We start from the raw sequence: 24,911 nt of genomic DNA on the forward strand, positions 1-24,911 counted from the left end.
CTCTTCCCAAGTCATATTTTAACACAATTTGAAAAGCACTTTATGCTCTATAAGAAGCTATTTTCCTTAATATTATCATAAACATTGTCTTTATCATCAATAAGTCTTGAAAACATGGAAAGGTTTTAACTCACGTTCAGATTCTAAACAAGCAGAAAGCAAGCCAACGTGGACTTTAAATCCACAAGGAAAAAAAAGCTTTTCTGTTCAATGTTTGCAGTAAGTAAAACATTCTCTATTCTAGCTTTCACTAGTGGATAGCAGCACTGCCCTATATCACCAGCATCAATGGAAGAGTTCTAGCCAGCAGCACCTACATTGAGTTTAGAAAGAAACCATAAGGAACCTTTATATTTCTCCATATTTGCTCCATTACTACGATACATTTTTACTACAAGCAAAAATATTTTATATTGAAATTTCAGTCTTTGAAAAAGCACCCAAGTCATCAATGAAAATCATGTAATATGTATTCGACAAATCACAGTAAATAACGATAAAACATTACAAACCAATACAAGCAAATATACCAAAAGATGCTTATATTAACTGGGAAGAATTCTATACTCAAGATAGTATTTTTAATGTTTATACGTAATTTTACAGGTAAATCCTAAAATATCACAATCTATCAGAGAGTCAGAATTTAACTGCTCCATTTCAATGCAAAGACTTTAGACCCAAAAGACACAAGTAGCCATCTAATCTATGTTTGCCCACCCAACCGACCACGAGAGCAAACATGATGTTACTTGACCCAGGATTCTAACTTACTCTTTACAATTTTTGAGTGAAAAATGTGCTCAACTTAAATATCATCTGTGTGTAGAAGTGCTATGGAATATAAGGAAGCACTGATGAGAACAACATGTTAAACGTGGTATTTTTATTTCTGGCCCAGCAAGGCAGTGAACTCTAAATCAGTCAAAAATGAAATAATTTATTTAAAACTTGATTTAAACTCCCCAAGCTAGTCTTCTTTTCCTATATTTAACATATATTCTCTGTGTATATTTACATAATATTTTAAACCTCATATTAATTTATTTATTAAAAAAATAAGTTAAGGCCAATTTAACAATACAGACCGTCACAATGTCAAAATAGTCCAGACTAACACCAGCTCCTCAAATATACTTTTCCATTTCTACATATGTGTACTACCAACACTCAATGCCAACGTGCAAGATCTATGACATTTTCTGGCTTCTCTCATCTAAATCAATTCACTCATATCACCAGGTCAAAGAGGTGAGGACTTAAAAGAAAGAAAGTGGTTCATTAAAGATGTTGTATTAAGCTGTACCCGAGCTTGTGGCTAGTATGGATTAAAAAAATGTAAGTATTTTTCAATCATCTCTAAAAAGTAGCAAATCAGCTGCAACAGGGGCTACAAATTGGATCTTTTGGACAGTAAAATGCAGTAGGAATACTAGAATCATTAGTAACCATTATTAATTGTAACCTATTGATTTTAGTTTGGGGTGTGTATGTTTTGTTTTGATGATGAATTTGCTTTTGGTAAATCTTTGGTCATTTCTCACCAGCTAAGATATATAAAGACAACAGGCACATCTCATTTTCTCGAATTATTTGAAGGAGCTCCATTAACTTGTCACCTCCATTAATTTGCACTTTTGACAAATGCAGCTTTTGAGAAACAAACAGAGCTGATTTTTTTCTTTTTTCTTTTACAAATATAACTTAAATGTTTAACTTTATGGGAAACAGAGTTTAACACCCAGATAAAATAATCTGAAGCATCTCTAAGAAGGAATAGAAAAAATAATCTGAAAATGAAATGATGACAGGATTCAACTCTGAAATGTCCTCATTTTTCCTCGCTTTCCCGGGAATTGCTTCTTTTGGACTGAGAGCACAAGCACACTTCCTCAGCAGCTGAAAGCCTTTCAAAGAACCAGAGAGATACCACCGTGCATCTGAACCTCATATAAAACAAAAACTAAGTAATAAAATGGCAACTCACCAGATTTCTAAACACACAATGGACCTAAAGTGGGAAGAATTTTCCACATCTGTCCTACTGAAAAATATTTTAAAGGGAACACTTACAGTTAAGACAGACTTTCACTCAAAAGCTTTTCTTGTACAATTATTTAATAAAAAAAAGTCCAGCTTTCCCTCACTCCTTCCTCTACTAAAAGAAGATCACAGACAATACTTTAAAAGAATATTTTATTATATCTCCCAGATTTTGTTTTTAAAGCAACACTTTGCAAATTTAAAAAATAAGATTTTCAAAAATTCTAGAAAGACGTCCCAATATACTTCAGTACATATTTACTTAAAATAAATTTCAAAAATAGATATTTGTATAATACACTTTTCAACTCCATGTATATAAATAACTACTCATAGAACTATAATTTGCACAAATTCAAACTTATACTTCAGAACTCGAATTATAAAACTGAGAAAGATATAATATCAAACTTATTAATGTTCATACACAACTCAAGTATCAAGTCCTCATTAAAAGACTCATTTTCTGATCAATGTGTTAACTCTGAATGTTTCAAATTCATCAAAAAATTATAGAAAGCATTTCCATATTTAACACATCAATCATGAGCGTTTTTGTGCCATGACACAAAAGAAGTCGTCTTAAGTATTTCAGATACACAAAAATTCAAAACATCCAACCAATGTAAAAGTTTATCCTTATGCAATTCCTTAGATATACCTTTAGACTTTCATCTTAGTAATTACATTACCATTAGGCACTTTAAATGAAAAGAAACATAAACTCCTAGAAGAACAAAACAATGGTAAAATGTGGGCATGCCAATATATTTAAATGTAAGCAAGCTTGAGGTTTTTAATCTTGTGGGGTTTTGGATGTTGCTGTTTGGGATTTTCTACCCCCTTTTGTCACAAGGTTGATTCATGAATGAAATCCCACTTTAATATCCTATTTTCTCTCACTTACATGTATGCTGGAGAAAGTGGAGTTGACCTGGATGTTTTAAGCACAGGAACTGGGAATTTCCAGATAGCAGGAGAGCTCGTTTTCCATTTCAATGGCATGTTGTCACCACGGTACTACAATAACAGTAAACAGCGTTTCCATAACAGACTACCAACTATGACTTCCATTCCACACTGTACTGACACAGCAGTGGCTGCCGCGGAGAACAAGCAAACGATTCTGCCAGTGCCCTTAAACCGATGCTTCCAATCTGTAAAATAGGGCTGCAAGGTACCTCCTTTAAATCCTCCTGTCCCCTAAAGCAAATGATGATTCTATCGTTCGAACTCAACAATAGTGCCACCTCGTTAGGAAAGCGTTGACTGCAGTATATTTTTTTTGAAAAGACTGCACTGTGCTTACCACACAATGCAGCTTTATTTGATAAAAGCGGCTAGGGTTTGGGGTGGTTTTTTTTTTTTTTGGTATTATTTTAAGCTTGCATTACCATTGTTCTACCTTAACAGGGATACTGCAGCACTGCAGTATATTCTGCACCTATTAACCTGATTTCTGACCAATAGTAGCAGGAAAAAAAAAAAAATAGACGGGTTTCATATGAAAATGAAACAACATACCTACTCAGAATACACTTGTCATCCTCTGAACATTCTTCTTTTGAGCTGCAACAATACAAATGGGATATAAACCTCAGCATAGCCTTAGGCCACAGCTAATAGAGATCAGTGACTAAATTCGGCAGCCTGCTTTCCTCCTGTGCAAGCTCTGGCCACACAATACAAGAATGCCATTATGGGAAGAGCCCGTTTAAAAAAAATGCCAGTCTCTCTGTTTTCCAGTTAGAAGAAGGCAAAATGTAAGAACAAATATAAACTGCTGCAGAACTCTGCACGCTCTTCTAGTAGCTTCTGATTCAAGTTGCTCTCTTTTCCCTATTCTTATTTCCAAGCCAGGATGAGCAAAAATCTCATACATTTACAACATGCCGTGTGCTAACACGAATATCACTCTGTCTTCTGCAGCAGAGAAGTACAGAATAGCGTGCTCTTAATAGCAGTCCTCGGAGGGACGCTATCAACAATCTAATTCAGTGCTGCCCTCCCCTTCTTCTCTCCCCCTTTCCCTCCGCTTCACCCTCCTTCACGCCTCCCCCGCCCCCAAACAGCTCACAAATTGCCTAGAGGAGAGACACCAAGCAGGTGTCCAGCAGGGACCATTCCAGAGCTCAGCGGCGGGTCCAGTAACATCTAGGGGTTAGTAACTGACAAGGAGGATCAAAAATTCAAGCTGCCGTCAAAGGGAGGTTGACGTATTTCATGAAAGTAACGGCAAATAGAGGCTTCATCTGTATTGTTTTAAAATACTGCCAGAAAATAGCGTTGTAAATGCCCAGAACGCGACTGGGTGTTTCAAGTTTCTGTTTAAAGCACCAAACTCACACACTTTCTACACAATTCAAAGAAGTGAAAATAGGATAAACCGGTATTATGCTGAATTCTTTATTTTCAGGTTGAAGAATTTTATTTCTGATGTAGGCAAGTCGCCATCACTAAATATCTACCCTCAATGCATCCTTCCACCTTCTACCTAAAAACCGAATTACCCATCTTCATCAAATGCAAGCTTAATAAAGGAGGACCGCCATTGACATGAAAGCCGCTACCTTTTTAAAAACTCGTCGCAGTGATGAAAAGCTCATATTTACTTTCAAGTTTATATTCAAACAATAAGCTTGTCCTTCCAACTTAAGTAGCTGGCTTTCATATGCTCTTTCCAAACGATTCCCAGTTTTTGAAAGATTGAGATTTAGTCCCTAAGAGCCTTTCTCATTTGTATTCAAAAAGCACAGGTAATTATTTCTGTAAGAAAGACACTGCTTTCAAAAACTGCAAAATACGTAATTTCATATACCAGCATACAGCGTGAAATCACCTAAGGTAATCACAAGTACCTTCAAGAACACATCAACATTCAACAATGTATTTTCCTATGAAATCCAACATATATGTATACGTAGTATATACATTCAGGCATACATACCTAAGGAGAGAAAGCTTATTTTGAAACATTGACCAGTAATGCATAAACTTTATTAAATACTAAATAGGTCTCAGCCATCACTACCTCACAAATAATTTTTATTCAATCTATCAGACACAAAAACACTGCACAAAAACTCAGTCAAGCAACTTAAAGGGTTAAATGGTATTTCCAACTCTTTTCAGTACCCCCCGTCAAAAACTGTCTCACAGAAGTCTTCAAAGGAATCAGAGAAAGGAATATTTATCAATATCTTAGTGGCCAAAATACATTTTAAAAGTTTTTTAAAAGTGCCACTAATACAAATAAACTGCAGTCAATATTTTACATTAGAAGGATTTGTATAATAATCTTAATAGTTAAGGAGCAAAAAGGTCCTAGGTACAATTGGCAGTGGTAACTTGTTGGAAACCCCAAGAAGGAAAACACACACAATACACACACGCGCGCACGCGTGCGCACACACACACACACACACACACACACTCATCAAGCAAGTTTGGAATGTTTCATTCCAAAGCCCTGAAGCATTCTCAAACATTTAAAAATATAAAACAGCTACAAATTAGCTATATGGAGCAATTTTAGAGAGAAACTTCAATCACTTTCCAGCTTATGAAAATATTACAAAGTAGTAATTGCAAATGTAACTTCTCCTTCTGAGAACAAAGACCCCCAAACCTATGTAAAACCAAGGTAGTTAAGTGTTTTGAGTCTTTATCTGTGAAGACTACTCAATATTTATGAGGGGGAAATAGGGTGAATGTAGAGTTTTCCAAATTTCCAAGAGGGTAACCTCCCCAAACAGGCGAAGATCACTTTACTGCAAAGGTTCTCAAGTTATTATTCTACTACGAGCAATCAACTGATTCAAAAAACCAACATATTCTTGGTCTAATCTCATTTGGCTCCAAAGAAATCAACCAATACCACCAAATCATCTCTTAGACTTAATGTTCAGAACCTGTTTTTGTAGCACTCCAACGGTTGTAATATTTGTTCAAAGTGAAAAGAAAGACTGCTTTCTTCCACCCATCCTAAACACTCTTAAAGACCCCCAAACCCGAAAAGCATTATATCTGATGATGAGCATTTATTTATATTCATTTCTTTTGATTTAATAAATTGCTAGAAGTCATTTGTAATTCTCTCTCATGAGCAAACAACCAATATGCCAAAGGCTTTAAAAATAATTCCCTTAACTAGAAATATAGTCCATGAAATTAGCAGGGTCCAAATTAATCAGATTTTACTACCCTGATGGCGACTCTAGTAGCAACTACAGAGTGTAATTACTATTACATTCCAGAACTAAAAATGTTTTCACCTACAGAGTGAAAGGAAGGAAATGATTAAATATATATTTTAAATATAATTTTATGCAAGCTCAGTGGTCCCACTACTTTAATATTTAGACTGGGGGGAACCTCCCTGGTGGCGCAGTGGTTAAGAATCCGCCTGCCAATGCAGGGGACACGGGTTCGAGCCCTGGTCCGGGAAGATCCCACATGTCACAGAGCAACTAAGCCCGTGCGCCACAACTACTGAGCCTGTGCTCTAGAGCCCACGAGCCACAACTACTGAGCCCGCGTGCTGCAACTACTGAAGCCTGCACGCCTAGAGCCCATGCTCCGCAACAAGAGAAGCCGCCGCAATGAGAGGCCTGCGCACTGCAACCAAGAGTAGTAGCCCCTGCTCGCCGCAACTAGAGAAAGCCCACGTGCAGCAATGAAGACCCAACACAGCCAAAAATAAACAAGTCAATTAATTAATTAATTTAAAAAAATATTTAGACTGGGAAATGTCAAAAGCCCTCGTTCACATCACAGGAAACACTGATTTCATTTACAGAACACTCGGTTTCTATTATGGACAACTGCATAAAATGGGATAGAAAGACAACATGTACAAAAGCTCTTCAAAACATTGTATGAACATCAATCACTCAAAAATACCTGTGAATGCGTATTTCAGAGATGTAATAAAGAACAATGTTGGGACTTGGCCAAGGCCATGAAAGAAGTCATTCTTGGCCAAATCTTAAAACACAGAATTCCCTGGTTCCCAAAGTAGAAAGAGAAGGTTTGTAGAACTTTTACAAATCATCTTGCTCAGTACCCTCATTGTATAGATGAAAAAACTGAAGCCCAGAGAAGTTAACTTGTCACACTACTAGCTAGTAGCAGAACTGGAACTAGAAACCAAATTCCATCTCCTAGTCTAGGACTCCTGCTCTAGAATCCCTACTGTCCTTTCTTCTCAATGAGACAGTTCCAGAAGATGTTTGTTTCCATATGAAGTGAACCACATTCTACAAATGTCTCAATGTATTCAAAAGAACTACAAAGAGTTATTTATTCCTCCAATTATATGTACACTCAAAGACAGACATGGGAAAGGAACACCAAAAATACAAACGTGTGCAGAAAGACCATTTCCAAAATCTTAATTCCAGAAGGTGTTTAAGAACGATCAGGGAGAAAACGGTGAGTAAAAATCAAGCCAGTCATAGTATGAGAGAAAAGTGAAATATATAGCCAAGAGCCTAATTTTTTTTCTCAATGTAAATGTTTCTAAATGACTTTATATGAAAGTTTAATTTGCTTACTGACTGCTACAGTTTGTCTCCAGTACCACCATCTCGTGAAATGAATTGACTAATATGTCACATATCTGACCTTTCTCCATATATTCCCAATATTCCCTAAGAACTAACCTACCTTTTTCTTGCAAGTTTTGCTTAATCCCGTGGTAAGTACAACTGAAGAATAATAGCGTTAACCATCGTTTGTATGAGCAGGCACTGTGTAATCTTCTGGAGTCCTGACAATGTCCCTTCAGACTAATCTGGGAGATCCATGTTATTCCTGTTGCTCAGACAAGACTGTAGATCATGCCAAATCGTGTGCTCTGTTTATATCCTACCAATCAGTAAAAGTACTTGGATGGCAACCAAGTAAGACTGTTAAACCCTTTAAAGCTTACAAAAAGTTAACTTCTAGACAACAGAGCACAATTCTTAATACATTCAGGGCTCCTCATTACAGGAAATAGAACTGTTCACGCGAATGGCTATATATACTTAGGTGTGTGTGTGTCTCCTTTTGATTTGTTTTAGGAAATTGAATATCAAATACATTAAACATTTCTTACTAGATACTCTGATATGTCGCCTTGCTAAGATTAAAATGGAAAATCCTAGACATTTCTCAAAGACAGCTGCTTTGGAAAGTCATTATTTCATCTTTTATAAGCACCTTCTCACAAATCAATTTCCTTAACGGACCTGTGTGGACTCTTACGGTCCCACAAAGAATTTACACAGATTATTGTAACCATGACTATGCCTTGGATTACTGTAGGACCTATCTCCTTCACAATACAAACAAGTAGAAAAACACACTTGTGCAGGCACATACGCACATGTGTGTGTGTATGCACAGAGAATTCCTCAGGCCATGATGGCATAAGTAATGTGAAGGGAAATACTCTTCTGATCTTTAACATTTCCAAAGGAAAATATGGGTACTAAACGTTTGTTTGTTTCTTTGTTTGCTCTGGGGGAGTCAGGTATAGAACAGCAATAAGAGGAGCTAGTAAGCTGATAAGGTAAGGGGAACAAAGGAGAAAAAAAGTAAGGGTGAGGAAAGTAATGGACTGGCTGGAGGGAGAATGGAAAGCCAGAATGGTAGTGGTTCCTGACGTTTATGTAGCACCTTTTATAACTGGGGGTCAGATGAATGAGTTTATGAGGCTAAGATGGGAGTTGGTGTAGAAAGGACTGAGCAGGCAACAAGAGAGATCCAGCTGTTGGGGACCCAACGATCCACAGATTCTGACTACCCTTAATCTCACTACGCTGAAAAAAGGATTTGCACTGAATGGGAAATTCAGAAGTCCTTGCCCTTCCTTCTTCTTTTTGTTTTCTGCAGTATCTATATTCTTTATGGCTTTTTTTGGGGGGGGGCTACCCTTGAGTTCTTCATTCACATGATTCCCAAATCCATATGCCCAAGTAAGTCTTCATACATCTTTGACATGCATAACCTAAATTAATTCTTAAGTATTCCCGTGTATTAAAAAATGCCTTAGGGCTTCCCTGGTGGCGCAGTGGTTGAGAGTCCGCCTGCCGATGTGGGGGGCGCGGGTTCGTGCCCTGGTCTGGGAGGATTCTGCGTGCCGCGGGGCGGCTGGGCCCGTGGGCCATGGCCGCTGAGCGTGCGCGTCTGGAGCCTGTGCTCCGCAACGGGAGAGGCCACAACAGTGAGAGGCCCGCGTACCAAAAAATAAAAAAAAATTAAAAAAAAAAAAAAAAAAATGCCTTAAACCCCAAATCAAATTGTTTGGGTGTATTGGGAGGGGTAATGGTGGAAATCAATGATTTTCACATACATACTATCTATATACATGATTTTGCATTACCATTTTAAATTGTTGAAAAAAGCCATTTACAGAGACAGTTTATGATCATCAAATAGGGATAATGTATCCAGGGCTCCAATAAGAGGCCTGCTGTTAGGACACCCCCGTGCTCCAGCTTTGCTTCTTTGTCTGCCTGAGATGCCTTCCCCAAACTCATGCTCCTCCTTCAAGAAGGAATCCCTGAATCTTTATCTTCCTGATTGATCACTATTCCTGGCACACGGGAAAGCACTCAGTAAGTATTTGTTGAGTAGACTGGAAGCGAGATTTTTATAAGCAGAGTAGTGGTTAAACAAGAACTGTGTACTGAAGCCAGGATATATCCTGAAAAGTTTTAAAAATGCTGTTATTGATTCTGCTATGACTAAAAGCAGAGTTCAAAGTAAAAGGAATATCCATTTGTTAATTTGATAATTTTAGGCTATAAAGTCCTTAAAATGAAAAAAAATTAAACATACACATTTTCTTGTTAAAAATAAGCATACGTTGAAGAAAATCACCCAGAACACATACTTCCTTAAGTAAAATAAAGGCATCACTGACAGTGATGATGGATTGCTCTAAGGAAAAATCTCTGCTCTCACCTCAAATAATAATAATTTAACTGTTTAGTTGTCTCTCAACAACTTCCTAAGTATCTCCTTAAACTACATTTGGTAAATAAAATAGCCAAACTATTGTTAGAGTTTCTGATGTGTTTGTTTGATAAGTCTGCAAACTTATCAAAATAAAAATCTATTTAAAATGTGCAGTGTTACTCAAAAGAAAAGTTAAGAATATGGCTCTACTGACTAAAAATTATATGCATATAAAGCTTTTCAAATAGTTTCACTACTTTGTGGCATCAACTATAGAAGCAACACTACAAACTGTGCACGAAGACAAAGTAATAAGCAATATTACAATCTTAATTTTTGTAAATTATGAACTATGTTGATAAGAGTAAATAATTTCTAATAATGTTTATCTATAATGGTTGAAAAACTTTTTAAAATAATAAGCACATCACAATCCTAAGTCTCAAAAGCATGCCAGTTAAAGAAAGTCAACATTTCCTATGTTATACATTCTTTCAGTAATACCTATATTTTTTACAAAAATGTGAGTTGCTGAAAGACCTTTTAGAATAAGACATTTTCCTCAATATCCCCAAAAATTAATGAAATAACGCTACTGTCTTGAAAAAAATCGTATTTATATCCTTTTATCTAAAGAGTTTTTATAACATTCACATGCGCACCATAAATGTTACAGGCAAAACTGAGATCCAGGCGATTACCTAAGTTGTTCCACCTCTTCTCCCTGAGTATTTGTAAATCTTGGTTACAAATACTTAGGGTAATCACAATAACATTTTGCTAACCAGAAGAAAACACTTTCGTGAAAAGCTAATCCTGACTCACTGAGATTATACCACACTACTTAAATTTTCCATGAAAAAGGTCCTTTATATGCAATTGCTTTAACTTTGTTTTAAATATCTTAAAGTCCAAAAAAGGCTCAACTTCAAACTTGAACCTTGTGACCCACTGCCATAACATGGGGACCAACAGTTTCCTTAAAGGTATAATTTAAGAGTTACGATATCTGCCTACTATGGTGGTATTAAAGAGACTTAGCAAACAGTTCAATACCTCTATTTTCATGAGTATTTTGAGAACCTTCTCATTCTCTAATTTAGAGTTCTTCTCATGGGTAATCTTAAATTCTAAAGTTTTTTTTTTTTTTTTTGGCCGCGTTGCGTGGCTTGTGGGATCTCAGTTTCCAGACCAGGGTTGAACCTGGGCCACGGCAGTGAAAGCCCAGAATCCTAACAACTAGGCTACCAGGGAACTCCCTAAAGACTTTTTTCTTAAAAGAAAGGCAGGGAGGGAGGTATAGAAACATTTATACTGCAAGATGCCAAATATATGGTAGCAAGCCTAAATTACAGAAGCTAGCATGCAACTAAAAATTGTTATGCCTCAAAAACATATTTAGCAATTACGAAAATCCTGTGATGGAAGACATCATTAACTCATGTTATATAAAGTGTTCGTGTGTTACAAACTAACAACAGCATTGTTTTAGATTTATGTCTAACTTCATTACTTGGATGCAATGGTTGTCTGGTGGGGGAAATCCTTTCTTTTCCTTTATCTCATGTTGTACTACTAAGTAAAGTAAATGTGATTCTGACATGAGGGAATGAAAAACAGACTTCAGGAAAACAGAATTCATCTTCTAGGCTGACCCTAGGTTTTAGCTAGATGCAATTTAAATTTGGGGTTCCTGACTGCCTTTCTAAGTCTGTCTACTTCAACCAGTAGTTCAGAACCACTTCACGTCTTCAAAATCAAATATATGTTTTCAATAATCAGTCATTTCTCATGGAATTCTGAAGGTATACGACACTTGAGTAAAATACATCTTTAGCTAGCATATATTTATTCATTCATTCCTTATTCAGCTTGACCTAAGTCAGAGACACTGTTGAGCATTTTTATGTCTTCCACTACAGGGTCTGGCCACTTGGTTTGATGCTGTCCAGCCAGTAAACAAAAACATTTGTGTTTAGGGATTTCCAGAATCAACAGTTTTTGAGATTCAGATCTGTAAAGCACAGACCAACATAACTTGTATTCCAAAAAGGGTGAAGAAGCAGCAACATGGAGCTTAAACTGATACTCTAAACAGGGAACAAACATTAGCCAATTGATTAATTAGGACCAGGTTTTTGCATTTGTCAACTAAAATGCATTTGTTTATACTGAGGCCTCTGTAGTATATTAGCCGTTCCTGACAGTGTAAGATAGACTCCTTGAACTTCACAAACACCAAAATCAATCCACTCACTATGCCAAGACCAAAACCTGTAGAGAAGACGTGCGAGCTGAATTCGCTCAATCATCAGTGAGTACCGAGAAGTGATGACTTTGCTAGATGTTACAAGTATACAACAGAACACATGTTCCCCAGCCACAAATCCCTTAAAATCTAATCGGGCCGACTGCGTATTCACATATGAAACATGAGTAAGCGTAAATATATTGCTGCCGTTAAGCCTTAACCATCCAGAATCCTAGATAGCCTAGTGTTTTTAAAAATTAAAAATTAAATTGAAAACAACTGGGATAGGTTAACTCTTAAAAATATTAAAAGTCACTCGTTTTTCACCTTTTGGGGGCAATGTTTCTGCTCTTTATCTTCCTCGAGTCGAAAACGAACACAAACCTATTTAAAATACCTCGCAGTCACCATAATGCACAACATCTATTGTGATAGGCCTCCAACGGAGATATAGCAAGGTGTGCAAGCAACAGCTGTCATTCCTCACCCCTGCCTGACTCCCGCCCCCACAGGCCTCGACATGGAACTTGGGTGCTACCAAGAGAAAAGGGGCTCTTCTTTACCTTCCGATGTATACCAAGAGAAAAGTCCTATACCTTTTTTTTTTAAAACATCTTTATTGGAGTATAGTTGCTTTACAATGTTGTGTTAGCTTCTGCTGTATAACAAAGTGAATCAGCTATACATATACATACATCCGTCATATCCCCTCCCTCTTGCGTCTCCCTCTATCTATTTTACATTTGGTAGTGTATATGTGTCCACGCCACTCTCTCACTTCGTCCCAGCTTACCCTTCCCCCTCCCCGTGTTCTCAAGTCCATTCTCTATGTCTGTGTCTTTATTCCTGTCCTGCCCCTAGGTTCTTCAGAACCTTTTTTTTTTTTAATTTTACATTCCATATATATGCATTAATATACGATATTTTTCTCTTTCGGACTTACTTCACTCTGAATGACAGACTGTAGGTCCATCCAAAACGTCCTACACCTTGAAGCTCTCCAACTTCAGCATGCCTAAGAATCATCTGGGCTGAATACTGAACATGTACAAGTCTGGAAGTGAGAAGCAGTACTCTGTATGTTAAACAAGGACTCCAGCTGATTTGCAAGCCTGGTCTACTCAACTTGGAGAAACCCTGCTTTAAAAGTCAAGGTGGCCCACCCTCACTCAGGATGACCCCGGTCAGAATGAGGTTCTGTTTTCTGTCTCAGTGCCTGGCCTTCCTCAGAGTATCAGCATTGGCTGCTCACCAATCGTTGTCTGTCCCCACTGTCCATGGCTATTATCTTGCCCTCCCACTCTCCAGACCCTTCCAGGTCTGGGAGAGTCTGAAAGCAAGGTCTCCAGCTGGCGGACAGATTTGGAGGCGGACAAACAGACACATGCAAAGTGGGAAACTGTGAAGTACAGCAATTAGGAAACAGAGGTAGTATGAGTTACCCTGATTGTGCAATACAGGGTAGAAGTTAAAGACTTGTTTTAAACTTTTTCAATGAGGAAGGGTGCCGAAGAGGACAGAGCTGGGCACGTGTGATCTGCTTGTAGCTCTGCCACAAACTGTAACCTCTCGTGTTATCCTCCGTAAAATAGGGAAGATGCCAGACTCACAGCAGTGTGATGAGGACCAACTGAACTTGTGTTTGTGAAAGCACATTGGAAAATATAAAGCACAATACAATGATGTGTGGTATTTCTCTGATGAAATAATTTCTTTTTTTGTCTTAATAAACACACTACCCTAGACGTTATTGAAAGTTTCTTTGATGACTGAATGGCTTCTAGTACCTCAGGGTCCTTTTTATGAAAATAAATTCTCATTGACAAAAAAGGTAGAAGAAAATGCAGACCCTTAGACATACCCTGAAGTTGATTTTTTGAATATATCCTTGAAATCGGCTTGTTTTAAAGATAATTGCCTCCGTCTCCTGAAAGTGGAGTGCAAAAAAAAAAAAAAAATCTGGTTAATTGTGGCTTTATTGTATGTAGTTCAAAATTTTCAAAGCATACTCTGCAAATATTTTAGCTATAAATTAATAAACCATATTTATAAATCCTGAACAGTTAAGACTACACAGAACAATTTAAAAATATGTGAATTAACTTAAAAAAAAACCCTTAACTAGCAAACCATAAGATTCTATTTGTTTTTATCTACACTCTCTTAATGTTTCAGAAAGTCTGGAATAAAGATTGACAGTGAATACAACATTTATTGGCAGCTGATCTAAAAGACTAAACTAGACAAATCTGGACACAAGGAAACACTTTTCCAGTAAATATATACTCAGCCTTGGAATGCTTTGTCATTTTCTAGCTTTTTAAGCCTAAAGTTCAATTCTTTGCTGATATACTGTTTTGCCATAAAAACCAGAAAGCAAATGGCACAAGCTTTCAGAGAACAGATGGCTAATGTTCTTCTAGGTTCATTTACTACTTTTCTTATTTTCATACTGCTTGTAATTAATAAAAACATATAAATAGATGTACTGTTTCCTAACGAGAAGATTTTGTTTTTGTGAAGTTCTGTCATATACCTAACTCCTTTGGGCTAATACAAAAGGCAACGATGAACAGACATACTTCTGGTACTGCCTCAGGAATGCAGTTTTAAAAATAGAGACTACTACAGAAGCACTGCAGTATATGCTGTCAACACGCTTAAAACATTAAAGTATGCTGGCAGGTGTTTGAGGAGCTCTAACACAAAATTCAATTTATTTACATTTATTTCATTTATGTTGCTATTAGCTTAGAGAAAGTAAACATTGCTAATCATTACCTTTGTCTAACTTTTTCTTCAAAATAAACAGATTTGGTATTTTTCTGGGTCATCTCACAAGCACTATTGCATTATTAAAGTCACAACTAAATCAGTCATAGTCTAATAGTATCTTTAAAAAGACCTTGGCAGAAACCTTATCCAGAATGTTATTCTACATCTAATGACTTGTTATGCAAAAGGTAGGTAGCAAGTGTTTCTTTTTAAATGATAAATTCAAAACAGCTTCTCCTTAATGGCAATACTATTTCAAAGTCTACTTTCACTATACACACAAAAATTATTTTTGAATCATAAAAAGCTACAGTGGGTTAAATTCATATTTGTCATATCTTAGCAATAAACCTCACCAAGCAAATAACAATTATATATATTTTGGGCTTAAAAATACATTAAAGTATCTTTAAATACAGATTATTTTATATTCCTATTAATATTATTCCTTTCTTTTGTGTATTTAAGAAGAATCTGGTGTGCCACCTTCTGGTAACTGAGTGAAATTATGTATCTTCACACAAGTCACTATTCTTTATTTTAACTTTTAAAAAAATATATATTTCTTAACCTGTATTACATTTAAGCTATATAAATAAATCTATACCATAATCTGAAATAAAGTAGAATTTCCCTAGTGATGTTTTTTTAAAAATCAAGCTTTACACATGCTTCCTATGATTTTTCCATGGTTACCAATATGTCTCCTGAATTCTACAATACATATAAAATTGATTTTTGAACACCGTTTCACAGCCACATATGAAAACAACAGGCTTGCCATTTTAATGAATAAGTAACAGCAGTATATAAAGAAAAAGAAGTTCTCTTACCAATAAGCCCATTTTTCTCTTAAGGTTTGAACTCTCATCATTTGTCATGTTCTTGTGGATCCCTCTCTCATCAAATTCTCTGGAGTTTTAAAGTTGAGAGCTGTGATGCACAGCTAGGCTCCTCTACATAGTAGCGCACCCCAGTGCATCTGCCTGGTATAACACTTCACAGTTGTAGCTCCCAAAAGCAGAAACAAGCTTTATGCATTCAAAACCTATGCACCGCACACCTTCCCTCGGTAGGAAATTGTAGTCAGCGTGGTTGAACTATTTACATTTCTTATCTTAACTCCCGATCCGATATGAAGATCAGAACCACATGAATCTCGAGCTTAGTTACAGTAAACTGAACAAGAACAGTGCGTTCATCTTCAGAGCAGAGGTGGGGTGAGACAAATACTAACACCAGGAGATCTGACTGAGAAAAAAAAAACCAAACATGTTGATCTTATTTTTTCAAGGGTCACTGTCCTGATATTTGTCATATTACCTTAAATCTTTATTAGCTTTAACTCTTCCCTCTCCCAGTCCCTAGTAGCCAACCAATAACTCCTATCCTTTATTCTTTATCAATTTTCCAGGAATCTAACCCCTACTGTTTCTTTGTTTTTTAACAAATGAACTATTTCCCAAAAAATGCATATAACTGGCCTCTCTGCGTCTCCCGTCTTTAATCTAGCAATCACATTGCTTCTAGATGACTCTCTTAAAATACAACTATACATGGCGTAAATTAAATGTGCCGAAAATATTTTATTCAACAAATATCCGTCAAGAACTTGCTACATGTTAGGTAGGTACTCTGTTAGGTGATAGAAATGACATGGTGAATAAGACACAATCCCGTGCTTTCAGGAAGCTTCTAGTTGAGTGAGGGAAGCAAACATGTACTCTGACAGCACAAAATATGGTGTAGAAGTTTTAGCAGCATAAGCCCAGGATTCTACAGCAGCAGAGGAACAATGAAATTAGTGCTGCAACTGAAGCTGAAGAATGAGGCATTCACCAGGTGGACTCCAGAAAAGGAGTCTGTGCAGAGACACACACAGGTTCGAGGATTACAACATGTTGGAGAATCAGGAAAGTCTTCAGTACAAATGGAAGGAGCTTCAGGTGCGTGGTGTTGAAGGGAGTGGGTTTTAAGATACACAGAACCATATCACAGAAGACCTTACGTGCCAGCAAAGAGGTTTGGATTTTATCCTATGAGCTATGAGAAGCCATTTCTTGAAAGAGTGGATCACTCAAGGAATTAAACAACTACGCCCAACACGCAAAACTCAAGACAAGCCGGCCAATCTACTCTTCTAATTCACAGCCTAGTATCTCCTAACACCAACTTCCCATTCTATACCTCACAAGCCCGCTTTGTTCTTCCTCTCCTTTGCTCCAGAGGTCCTCCTGCAAGAAATCCCTTCCCCGGTCCACGTTTCTAAACTCCATTCATCCCTCTAGACCCAACTCAAATTGCATTCTTTTCTGTGATGTCTTCCATGGTAATCTGAGTCTACAGTTTATAAATGTTCCTCCATCACATGGACCATACTATGCATTCTTCCTAAAGCACATAATGCACACAATGTTCAAGGAACTTTTCTGACACTTTATAAAGTGAAGCAAGATGGCAAGGAAAAGACACTGAGGCAAAAGCCAGAGCATGAGGGTAAGTGGCCTAAGAAAGTAAACCTCCCCAGACTTCACGGTACACACTAATCTCACTAACTTTCTTCATCACTCTCAAGCCTAAAAAGCAAAGAATATGGATGTAAGAGAACTAGATCTGGATTGGGCAGCAACTCTGCATTACTATGCAACATTGTTGGCTGTACATATCACAGCTCTGGTTCAAAACCTCCAGAGAATTGATAAGAAATGGATACCAACAGAATAGCTAAATGATGGAGCTGTGATCTTTGGAAGAAAAGAGTTGGGGGTGGGGGAGCTGTTATCGTTGCTTTACTACTTGCAGTAAAACAAGAGGATTCACCTGAAGGTCCATACCATAAACAAAAAGGATTCATGAAGACCACAGAAATAGATGGGAGAGTGAGGACAGGGGATTGGATCCAGAAGGTTTAGAATCTCATGAAGAATTAAGGGAGAAAATCCAAGTGTAAGAAAGGGGTTGTTAAAAAAGGGATAATAGTGTTAGCTGGGAGACTAATCTAGGATAAGAAGCTTTACCAGAGAAACATGTGCTGGGGTGTAAATATTTAGTGTTCTCGTGCTGTGGAACCACACCCCATTATGCTCAGTGTCAAACGGACAAGCTCTCGTTGAAGTTGGCATTTAGCATTCAGCTTTGTCTCATCCTTTTTACGTATACATAATTTCTTACATTTATGCAATGATGCAAAAACCATGGTGCTTTCTTTCATTTGCCAATAAAAAATCTTTTCATCTTCTTCAAGCACTTTACGTTAAAGTGGGTTAAGAGGATTCTGCCAATAATTTCAAAAAGTAGTTAATACTTTAAAATATTCTCTCAATGACTTAAAAATGCCCTAGATAAAATCTATCTACACCTTCTTGTTTATTGAGTGCAAAAACTGACCACTTTTCCTTTCTGCTAACTTGTAAGGAAAAAATTCAAATACAGAAAAAAATGGAAGAATGTGATTTTGGATGTGTGCCACACTTTTCTCAAGAAATCTTCAAAAAGGGCAGTATTTAGGGGGACATAAAAATGATTTAATCCACTGGGTCTTTGGAAGAATGTTTTAAAACTACGTATCAATGGTACCATAGATTTTATTTATTTTTATTTATTTATTTTTGGCTGCATGGGGTCTTCGTTGTTGCGTGCAGGCTTTCTCTAGTTGCGGCGAGCAGGGGCTACTCTTCATTGCGGTGCACGGGCTTCTTAGTGCGGTGGCTTCTCTTGTTGTGGAGCACGGGCTCTACGTGCGCGGGCTCCAGTAGTTGCAGCACACGGGCTCAGTAGTTGAGGCTCACGGGCCGCAGAGCACGCGGGCTTCAGTAGTTGCGGCACATGGGCTCAGTAGTTGCAGCGTGCAGGCTCTAAGGTGTGTGGGTTTCAGTAGTTGTGGCACACGGGCTCAGTAGTTGGGGCTCAGGGGCTCTAGAGCGCAGGCTCAGTAGTTGTGGCACACAGGCTTAGGAGCTCCGCGGCATGTGGGATCTTCCCGGACCAGGGATCGAACCTGTGTCCCCTGCACTGGCAGGCAGATTCTTAACCACTGTGCCACCAGGGAAGTCCGGTACCATAGATTTTAAAACAAAGAGAGAATAAGCCAGACCATTTCAACATTTAGTTTTGTGGAAAACAAAACAATTGCTAGAGTATTTCCCTCAGACCTGGCAGAAAAAAAAAAGCAATAATCATTTTATATTAGCTTTGAACTAGAACAGGTGTTTTATTCAAATTCACATGAACTAGTTCATCTAGAAGTTGTAAAAGGCGAAAAGAGGGTAGTAACTCCCTCCTGGTAGTCCACAGTAATTGGACATTAGTTTTGATGATAGGGTCTATATTAATCAAGTATAAATAATTCACTTACATTCTATTTAAAATAGCATCATTATCGTGTCGTCTCATGTATAGCAGTACTCTTCTCATTTCTTCTTTCATCCTCCTTCTTACAGCAGGATGAGTTGGATGGTTTATAGAGTTTTCTGTTGTGTGGAAATATTCTTAGATGGTATATTTTCAGAAACATTGATCTAAAGAAGGGATGGCCAGGGGTATTTATATTGGGAGCAATTGCTCATATGTCTATAGCCCAGAAGTGTATATTTCAGGTGAATTATCAGATTCCAGTAGTATGGCCACTCTATCTCATGGGAAAGGTGGGGTCAAAAGGAAGAAAATGAATGGAAGCCTCCTTTTCTGTTACTAATAACTCTGCCTGTGCTGTCATTGGCTTGGGAAAAACGGCAAAGGGAGTAGAAGGCCACTGTTTCAAAACTTCCCATTCCTAGTTGAATGAGTCATAACCGTCTTATATATTCCTAAAATGTAACAAAACTCAGGTCATACCACTATATGGTAACACAAATGATTGAGGCTAAGTCATGAGTAATTCAAACTACCTAAGAGATGTCAATTATTCAAGGTTGACGATAAATATAACAAACTCATAGCTTACCAACCTAAGTCTTAAATTCATCACTATTTAATAGCTATAGTGAGAATTGGAAAGAAGCTAAGTTACACATGGTAGACGATTGGGAAGGAAGAAATTTTATCATGTTAAGTCTGGAAACATAGACACAAGCTAAACGACATTCCACAGTCAGAAGGGCAGACATACGGAGTTAATAAAGCAGTAAGAATATTTCCACTTGTCAATAACTTTTCAACCTAATTTTCCTATCTAGATACTCCACAAAGTATTTTACTTCTTTTAAGTGTTAAGTGATTGCCTCACCCAACAGAATTCCAAGTTAAAAAGTTTATTATACTTGTTAATTTTTAATTTTTTTTTTTTTTTGGCGGCACCGCGTGGCATTCAGGACGCGGGATCTTAGTTCCCTGACTAGGGATGGAACCCATGGCCCCTGCTGTGAAAGCGCTGAGTCCTAACCACTGGACCGCCAGCGAAGTCCCAATACCTCTTAATTTTTAAGAGTCTCGTTTTCATTTTCACCCCGACCCTGAGGTAGGCAGTGCAGATGTTAACATCCCCATTTTCCTAGTGAAGAGACACTTATTAAATGACTTGGCTCAAGTGACATAGCTGCTAAGAGAACTGGAAAACAAGAATTTAGGTCCCCTGACATCTAATTCAGTGTTCATTAGTCACCTCTGTATTGTACTAATATTTATTTTAGGGGGAAAAGAGACAAACATGACTCCTGAACATCACCAAAAAGGGGTCTTCTCACACTGATCATGAGGAAGTAAGTGGCCACAGGACGGAAAGAATAGGCCATGAAGATATAGGATGCTATATGACTAAAGGTGCAGAACGATCCACGTACACCTATGGCAGAAATACCTTCCCAAAGCCAATTCGCAGAGCTCTCTTATGTCCCTCAATTAGCAATTTCTTGCAATAGACCTCAAATGCGCCATACTCTCTCACACCCCAGTGGCCTTACATATGATATTATCTCCACTTGGAATTCCCTGCCCTCCTTGTCGACCAAAGCCAATTTCTACTCATACTTAAGTGTCCAACCATACCTCCTTCCATGAAACCTTCCCTCACATCCCTTAGCAGATTCTGGTGCTAGGTTTTGTAAACTCCCATGGCACTTCGAATATTACAGCTCCTGTCACCTTGGATTATAACTGTTTCTATAAACAATACACTAGACTGTAAACTCCTGAGAGTGGTGGTTGGGTCTTTCTTATGTTTTTATTACACTTTACTCAGGGCCTGTCACATATAGTAACCCAATCATAGGAGGCAATTTTAGTGAAATCAAGTCAGCAGAGGTAAGTTCTCTCTTCTACAACTAAGCATTGTTTTCAGATGATAATTAAGCAAGAAATCATTGAAGAGTCTTATCCTTCTAAAGGTGTTCAGAACGAGCCTTCCCAAAATGTACCACTTTTGTATGAGGATTATTTTGAGCTAAAGGCAATCAAGATTCTGCAGGCTCAAGAGAAACGTTTGCCCCTCCCTTAACTACCTAGAAGAATTTAAATTGGGGGTCTTTTCCAGAATAAGTTATTACTTAGAGATAAATTTTATCTGAGTGGCCCAGTGTATGTCAGGGCAAACACCTAATTACCCAACATCTGCTCTTCTTATAGTTCTGTGAATTACCCTCCCATCCTTGGAAGCCCCAGGGCCCTATCCCATTCCCTAGCTCAGGATGGCATATATATGTCATTTTACCTTTCTATCTTTGAACCTCTCATGTATGTGGGGTTCTCATACATACAAAATTAAATTTGACTTTCTCCTATTAATCTGTCACATGTCAATTTAATTTTTTTATTTTTAATTTATTTTTATTATTTTTTTAATTTTTGGCTGCGTTGGGTCTTCCTTGCTCTGTGTGGGCTTTCTCTAGTCCCGGTGAGTGGGGGGTACTCTTCGTTGCGGTGCACAGGCTTCTCATTGCGGTGGCTTCCCTTGTTGCGGAGCATGGGCTCTGGGCGCTCGGGCTTCAGTACTTGTGGCACACAGGCTCAGTCGTTGTGGCTTGCAGGCTCAATAGTTGTGGCGCGCGGGCTTAGTTGCTCCGCGGCATGTGGGATCTTCCCAGACCAGGGCTTGAACCCGTGTCTCCTGCATTGGCAGGCGGATTCCCAACCACTCTACCACCAAGGAAGTCCTTCATTGTTGCTCTTTAAATGATACTGAGGTACTCTCTCTCTTCAGACTCAACAGAATATTGGTTTGATGGCATCCAAGGAATGTTGCCTTCCATCAAGCCATCAGCCGATGCGGGCACCCTGTCAGTGTACCCGGAGGGGAATTCAGGATGGATTAAGATACATATCTAAGGAATAATTTCAATGAGCCCAGACTCTTACATCTTCCCATACATAGAAAAGCACTAAAATCATTAACTTGAGATTTTTGTCTTTTGTGATTAGCAGTAATCTTCTGATGTCCAGCTACATGCTTTTTCTTTTTAAGCAAAAACTCCTGTATATCGTGGCTCCTCCCTTACCTCTTTGGAACAGTTCCTCAGAGCTCTCTGAGAGGCTGTCTCCCAGGCTACAGTCCTTAGTGAGGTCCCTGAATAAAACATAACTCATAACTTTTAGGTTGTGCATTTTTCTTCACTTGACAGATGGATGGAGACTTGAATGGCTCAATAACTGAGCTGAGCAAAGGAAACAGCTACAATAAAGAAGGGAAATGTCAATTATCTTTTGCCTAAATCAAGACAGTATTCTTTTTTGAATTTGATTTTATTTGTTTTTTATACAGCAGGTTCTTATTAGTTACCCATTTTATACATATTAGTGTATATATTTCAACCCCAATCTCCCAATTCATCACACCACCCACCCCCGCCACTTTCCGCCCTTGGTGTCCATATGTTTGTTCTCTACATCTGTATCTCTATTTCTGCCCTGCAAATCGGTTCATCTGTACCGTTTTTCTAGGCTCCACATATATGCATTAATATACGATATTTGTGGGCTTCCCTGGTGGCGCAGTGGTTGAGAGTCCACCTGCTGATGCAGGAGACGTGGGTTCGTGCCCCGGTCCAGGAAGATCCCACATGCCACAGAGCAGCTGGGCCCATGAGCCATGGCGGCTGAGCCTGCCCGTCCGGAGCCTGTGCTCCACACGGGAGAGACCACAATAGTGAGAGGCCCGCACACCGCAAAAAAAAAAAAAAAAAAAAAAAAAAAATATATATATATATATATATATATATATATATATATATATATACGATATTTGTTTTTCTCTTTCTGACTTACTTCACTCTGTATGACAGTCTCTAGATCCAACCACGTCTCTACAAATAACCCAATTTTGTTCCTTTTTATGGGTGAGTAATATTCCATTGCATACAGGTACCACATCTTCTTTATCCATTTGTCTGTCAACGGGCATTTAGGTTGCTTCCATGACCTGGTTATAGTAAACAGTGCTGCAACGAACATTGGGGTGCGTGGGTCTTTTTGAATTATGGTTTTCTCTGGGTATATGCCCAGTAGTGGGATTGCTGGTTCATATGGTAGTTCCATTTTTAGTTTTTTAAGGAACCTCCATACTGTTCTCCACAGTGGCTGTATCAATTTACATTCCCACCAACAGTGCAAGAGGGTTCCCTTTTCTCCACATCCTCTCCAGCATTTGTTGTTTGTAGATTTTCTGATGATGCCCATTCTAACTGCTGTGAGGTGATACCTCATTGTACTTTTGATTTGCGTTTCTCTAATAATAGTGATGTTGAGCAGCTTGTCATGTGGCTCTTGGCCATCTGTATGTCTTCTTTGGAGAAATGTCTATTTAGGTCTTCTGCCCATTTTTGGATTGGGTTGTTTGTTTTTTTAATATTAGCTGCATGACCTGTTTATATATTTTGGAGATTAATCCTTTGTCTATTGATTCGTTTGCAAATATTTTCTCCCATCTGAGGGTTGTCTTTTCGTCTTCTTTGTAGTTTCCTTTGCTTTACAAAAGCTTTTAAGTTTCATTAGGTCCCATTTGTTTATTTTTGTTTTTATTTCCATTTCTCTAGGAGGTGAGTCAAAAAAGATCTTGCTGTGATTTATGTCAAAGAGTGTTCTTCCTATGTTATCCTCTAAGAGTTTTATAGTGTCCAGTCTTACATTTAGGTCTCTAACCGATTTTGATTTTATTTTTGTGTATGGTGTTAGGGAGTGTTCTAATTTTATTCTTTTACATGTAGCTGTCCAGTTTTCCCAGCACCACTTATTGAAGAGACTGTTTTTCTCCATTGTATACCCTTGCCTCCTTTGTCATAAATTAGTTGACCATAGTTGTGTGGGTTTATCTCTGGGTTTTCTATCCTGTTCCATTGATCTATGTCTCTGTTTTTGTGCAAGTACCATATTGTCTTCATTACTGTAGCTTTGTAGTAGAGTCTGAAGTCAGGGAGTCTGATTCCTCCAGTTCCATTTTTTTCCCTCAAGACTGCTTTGGCTATTCGGGGTCTTTTGTATCTCCATACAAATTTTAAGATTTTTTTTGTCCTAGTTCTGTAAAAAATGCCATTGGTAATTTGATAGGGATTGCATTGAATCTGTAGCTTGCTTTGGGGAGTATAGTCATTTTCATAATATTGATTCTTCCAATCCAAGAACATGGTATATCTCTCCATCTGTTTGTATCATCTTTAATTTCTTTCATCAGTGTCTTACAGTTTTCTGCATATGTGTCTTTTGTCTCCCTAGGTAGGTTTACTCCTAGGTATTTTATTCTTTTTGTTGCAGTGGTAAATGGGAGTATTTCCTTAATTTCTCTTTCAGATTTTTCATCATTAGTGTATATGAATGCAACAGATTTCTGTGCATTAATTTTGTATCCTGCTACTTTACCAAATTCATTGATTAGCTCTAGTAGTTTTCTGCTGGCATCTTTAGGATTCTCTACATATAGTATCATGTCAGCTGCAAACAGTGACAGTTTTACTTCTTCTTTTCCAATTTGGAT

The 24,911-nt window shown here is 37.9% G+C and overlaps 1 protein-coding gene across 7 annotated transcripts in view; it reads right to left on the reverse strand.

The window, feature by feature from the left end:
- KLHL13 (kelch like family member 13) overlaps positions 1–24,911 on the reverse strand; it is a 191,937-nt gene that overhangs the window by 56,451 nt on the left and 110,575 nt on the right. For 2 of the 7 annotated variants that reach the window (XM_032620831.1, XM_032620832.1), the window contains one exon: positions 14,103–14,168. The exons of 2 other annotated variants lie outside the window; for them this stretch is intronic. In XM_032620831.1, the coding sequence (XP_032476722.1) occupies positions 14,103–14,168 (66 nt within the window). Of the gene's footprint in view, positions 1–2,950; positions 3,134–3,567; positions 4,059–14,102; positions 14,169–15,849; positions 16,026–24,911 lie in introns of those variants that run through there. 3 more of the 7 variants (XM_032620833.1, XM_032620837.1, XM_032620834.1) reach the window with 3 other exon arrangements.

Source organism: Phocoena sinus, chromosome X, assembly GCF_008692025.1.
Source record: "Phocoena sinus isolate mPhoSin1 chromosome X, mPhoSin1.pri, whole genome shotgun sequence".
In the NCBI taxonomy this organism is placed as follows: Eukaryota; Metazoa; Chordata; class Mammalia; order Artiodactyla; family Phocoenidae; genus Phocoena; species Phocoena sinus.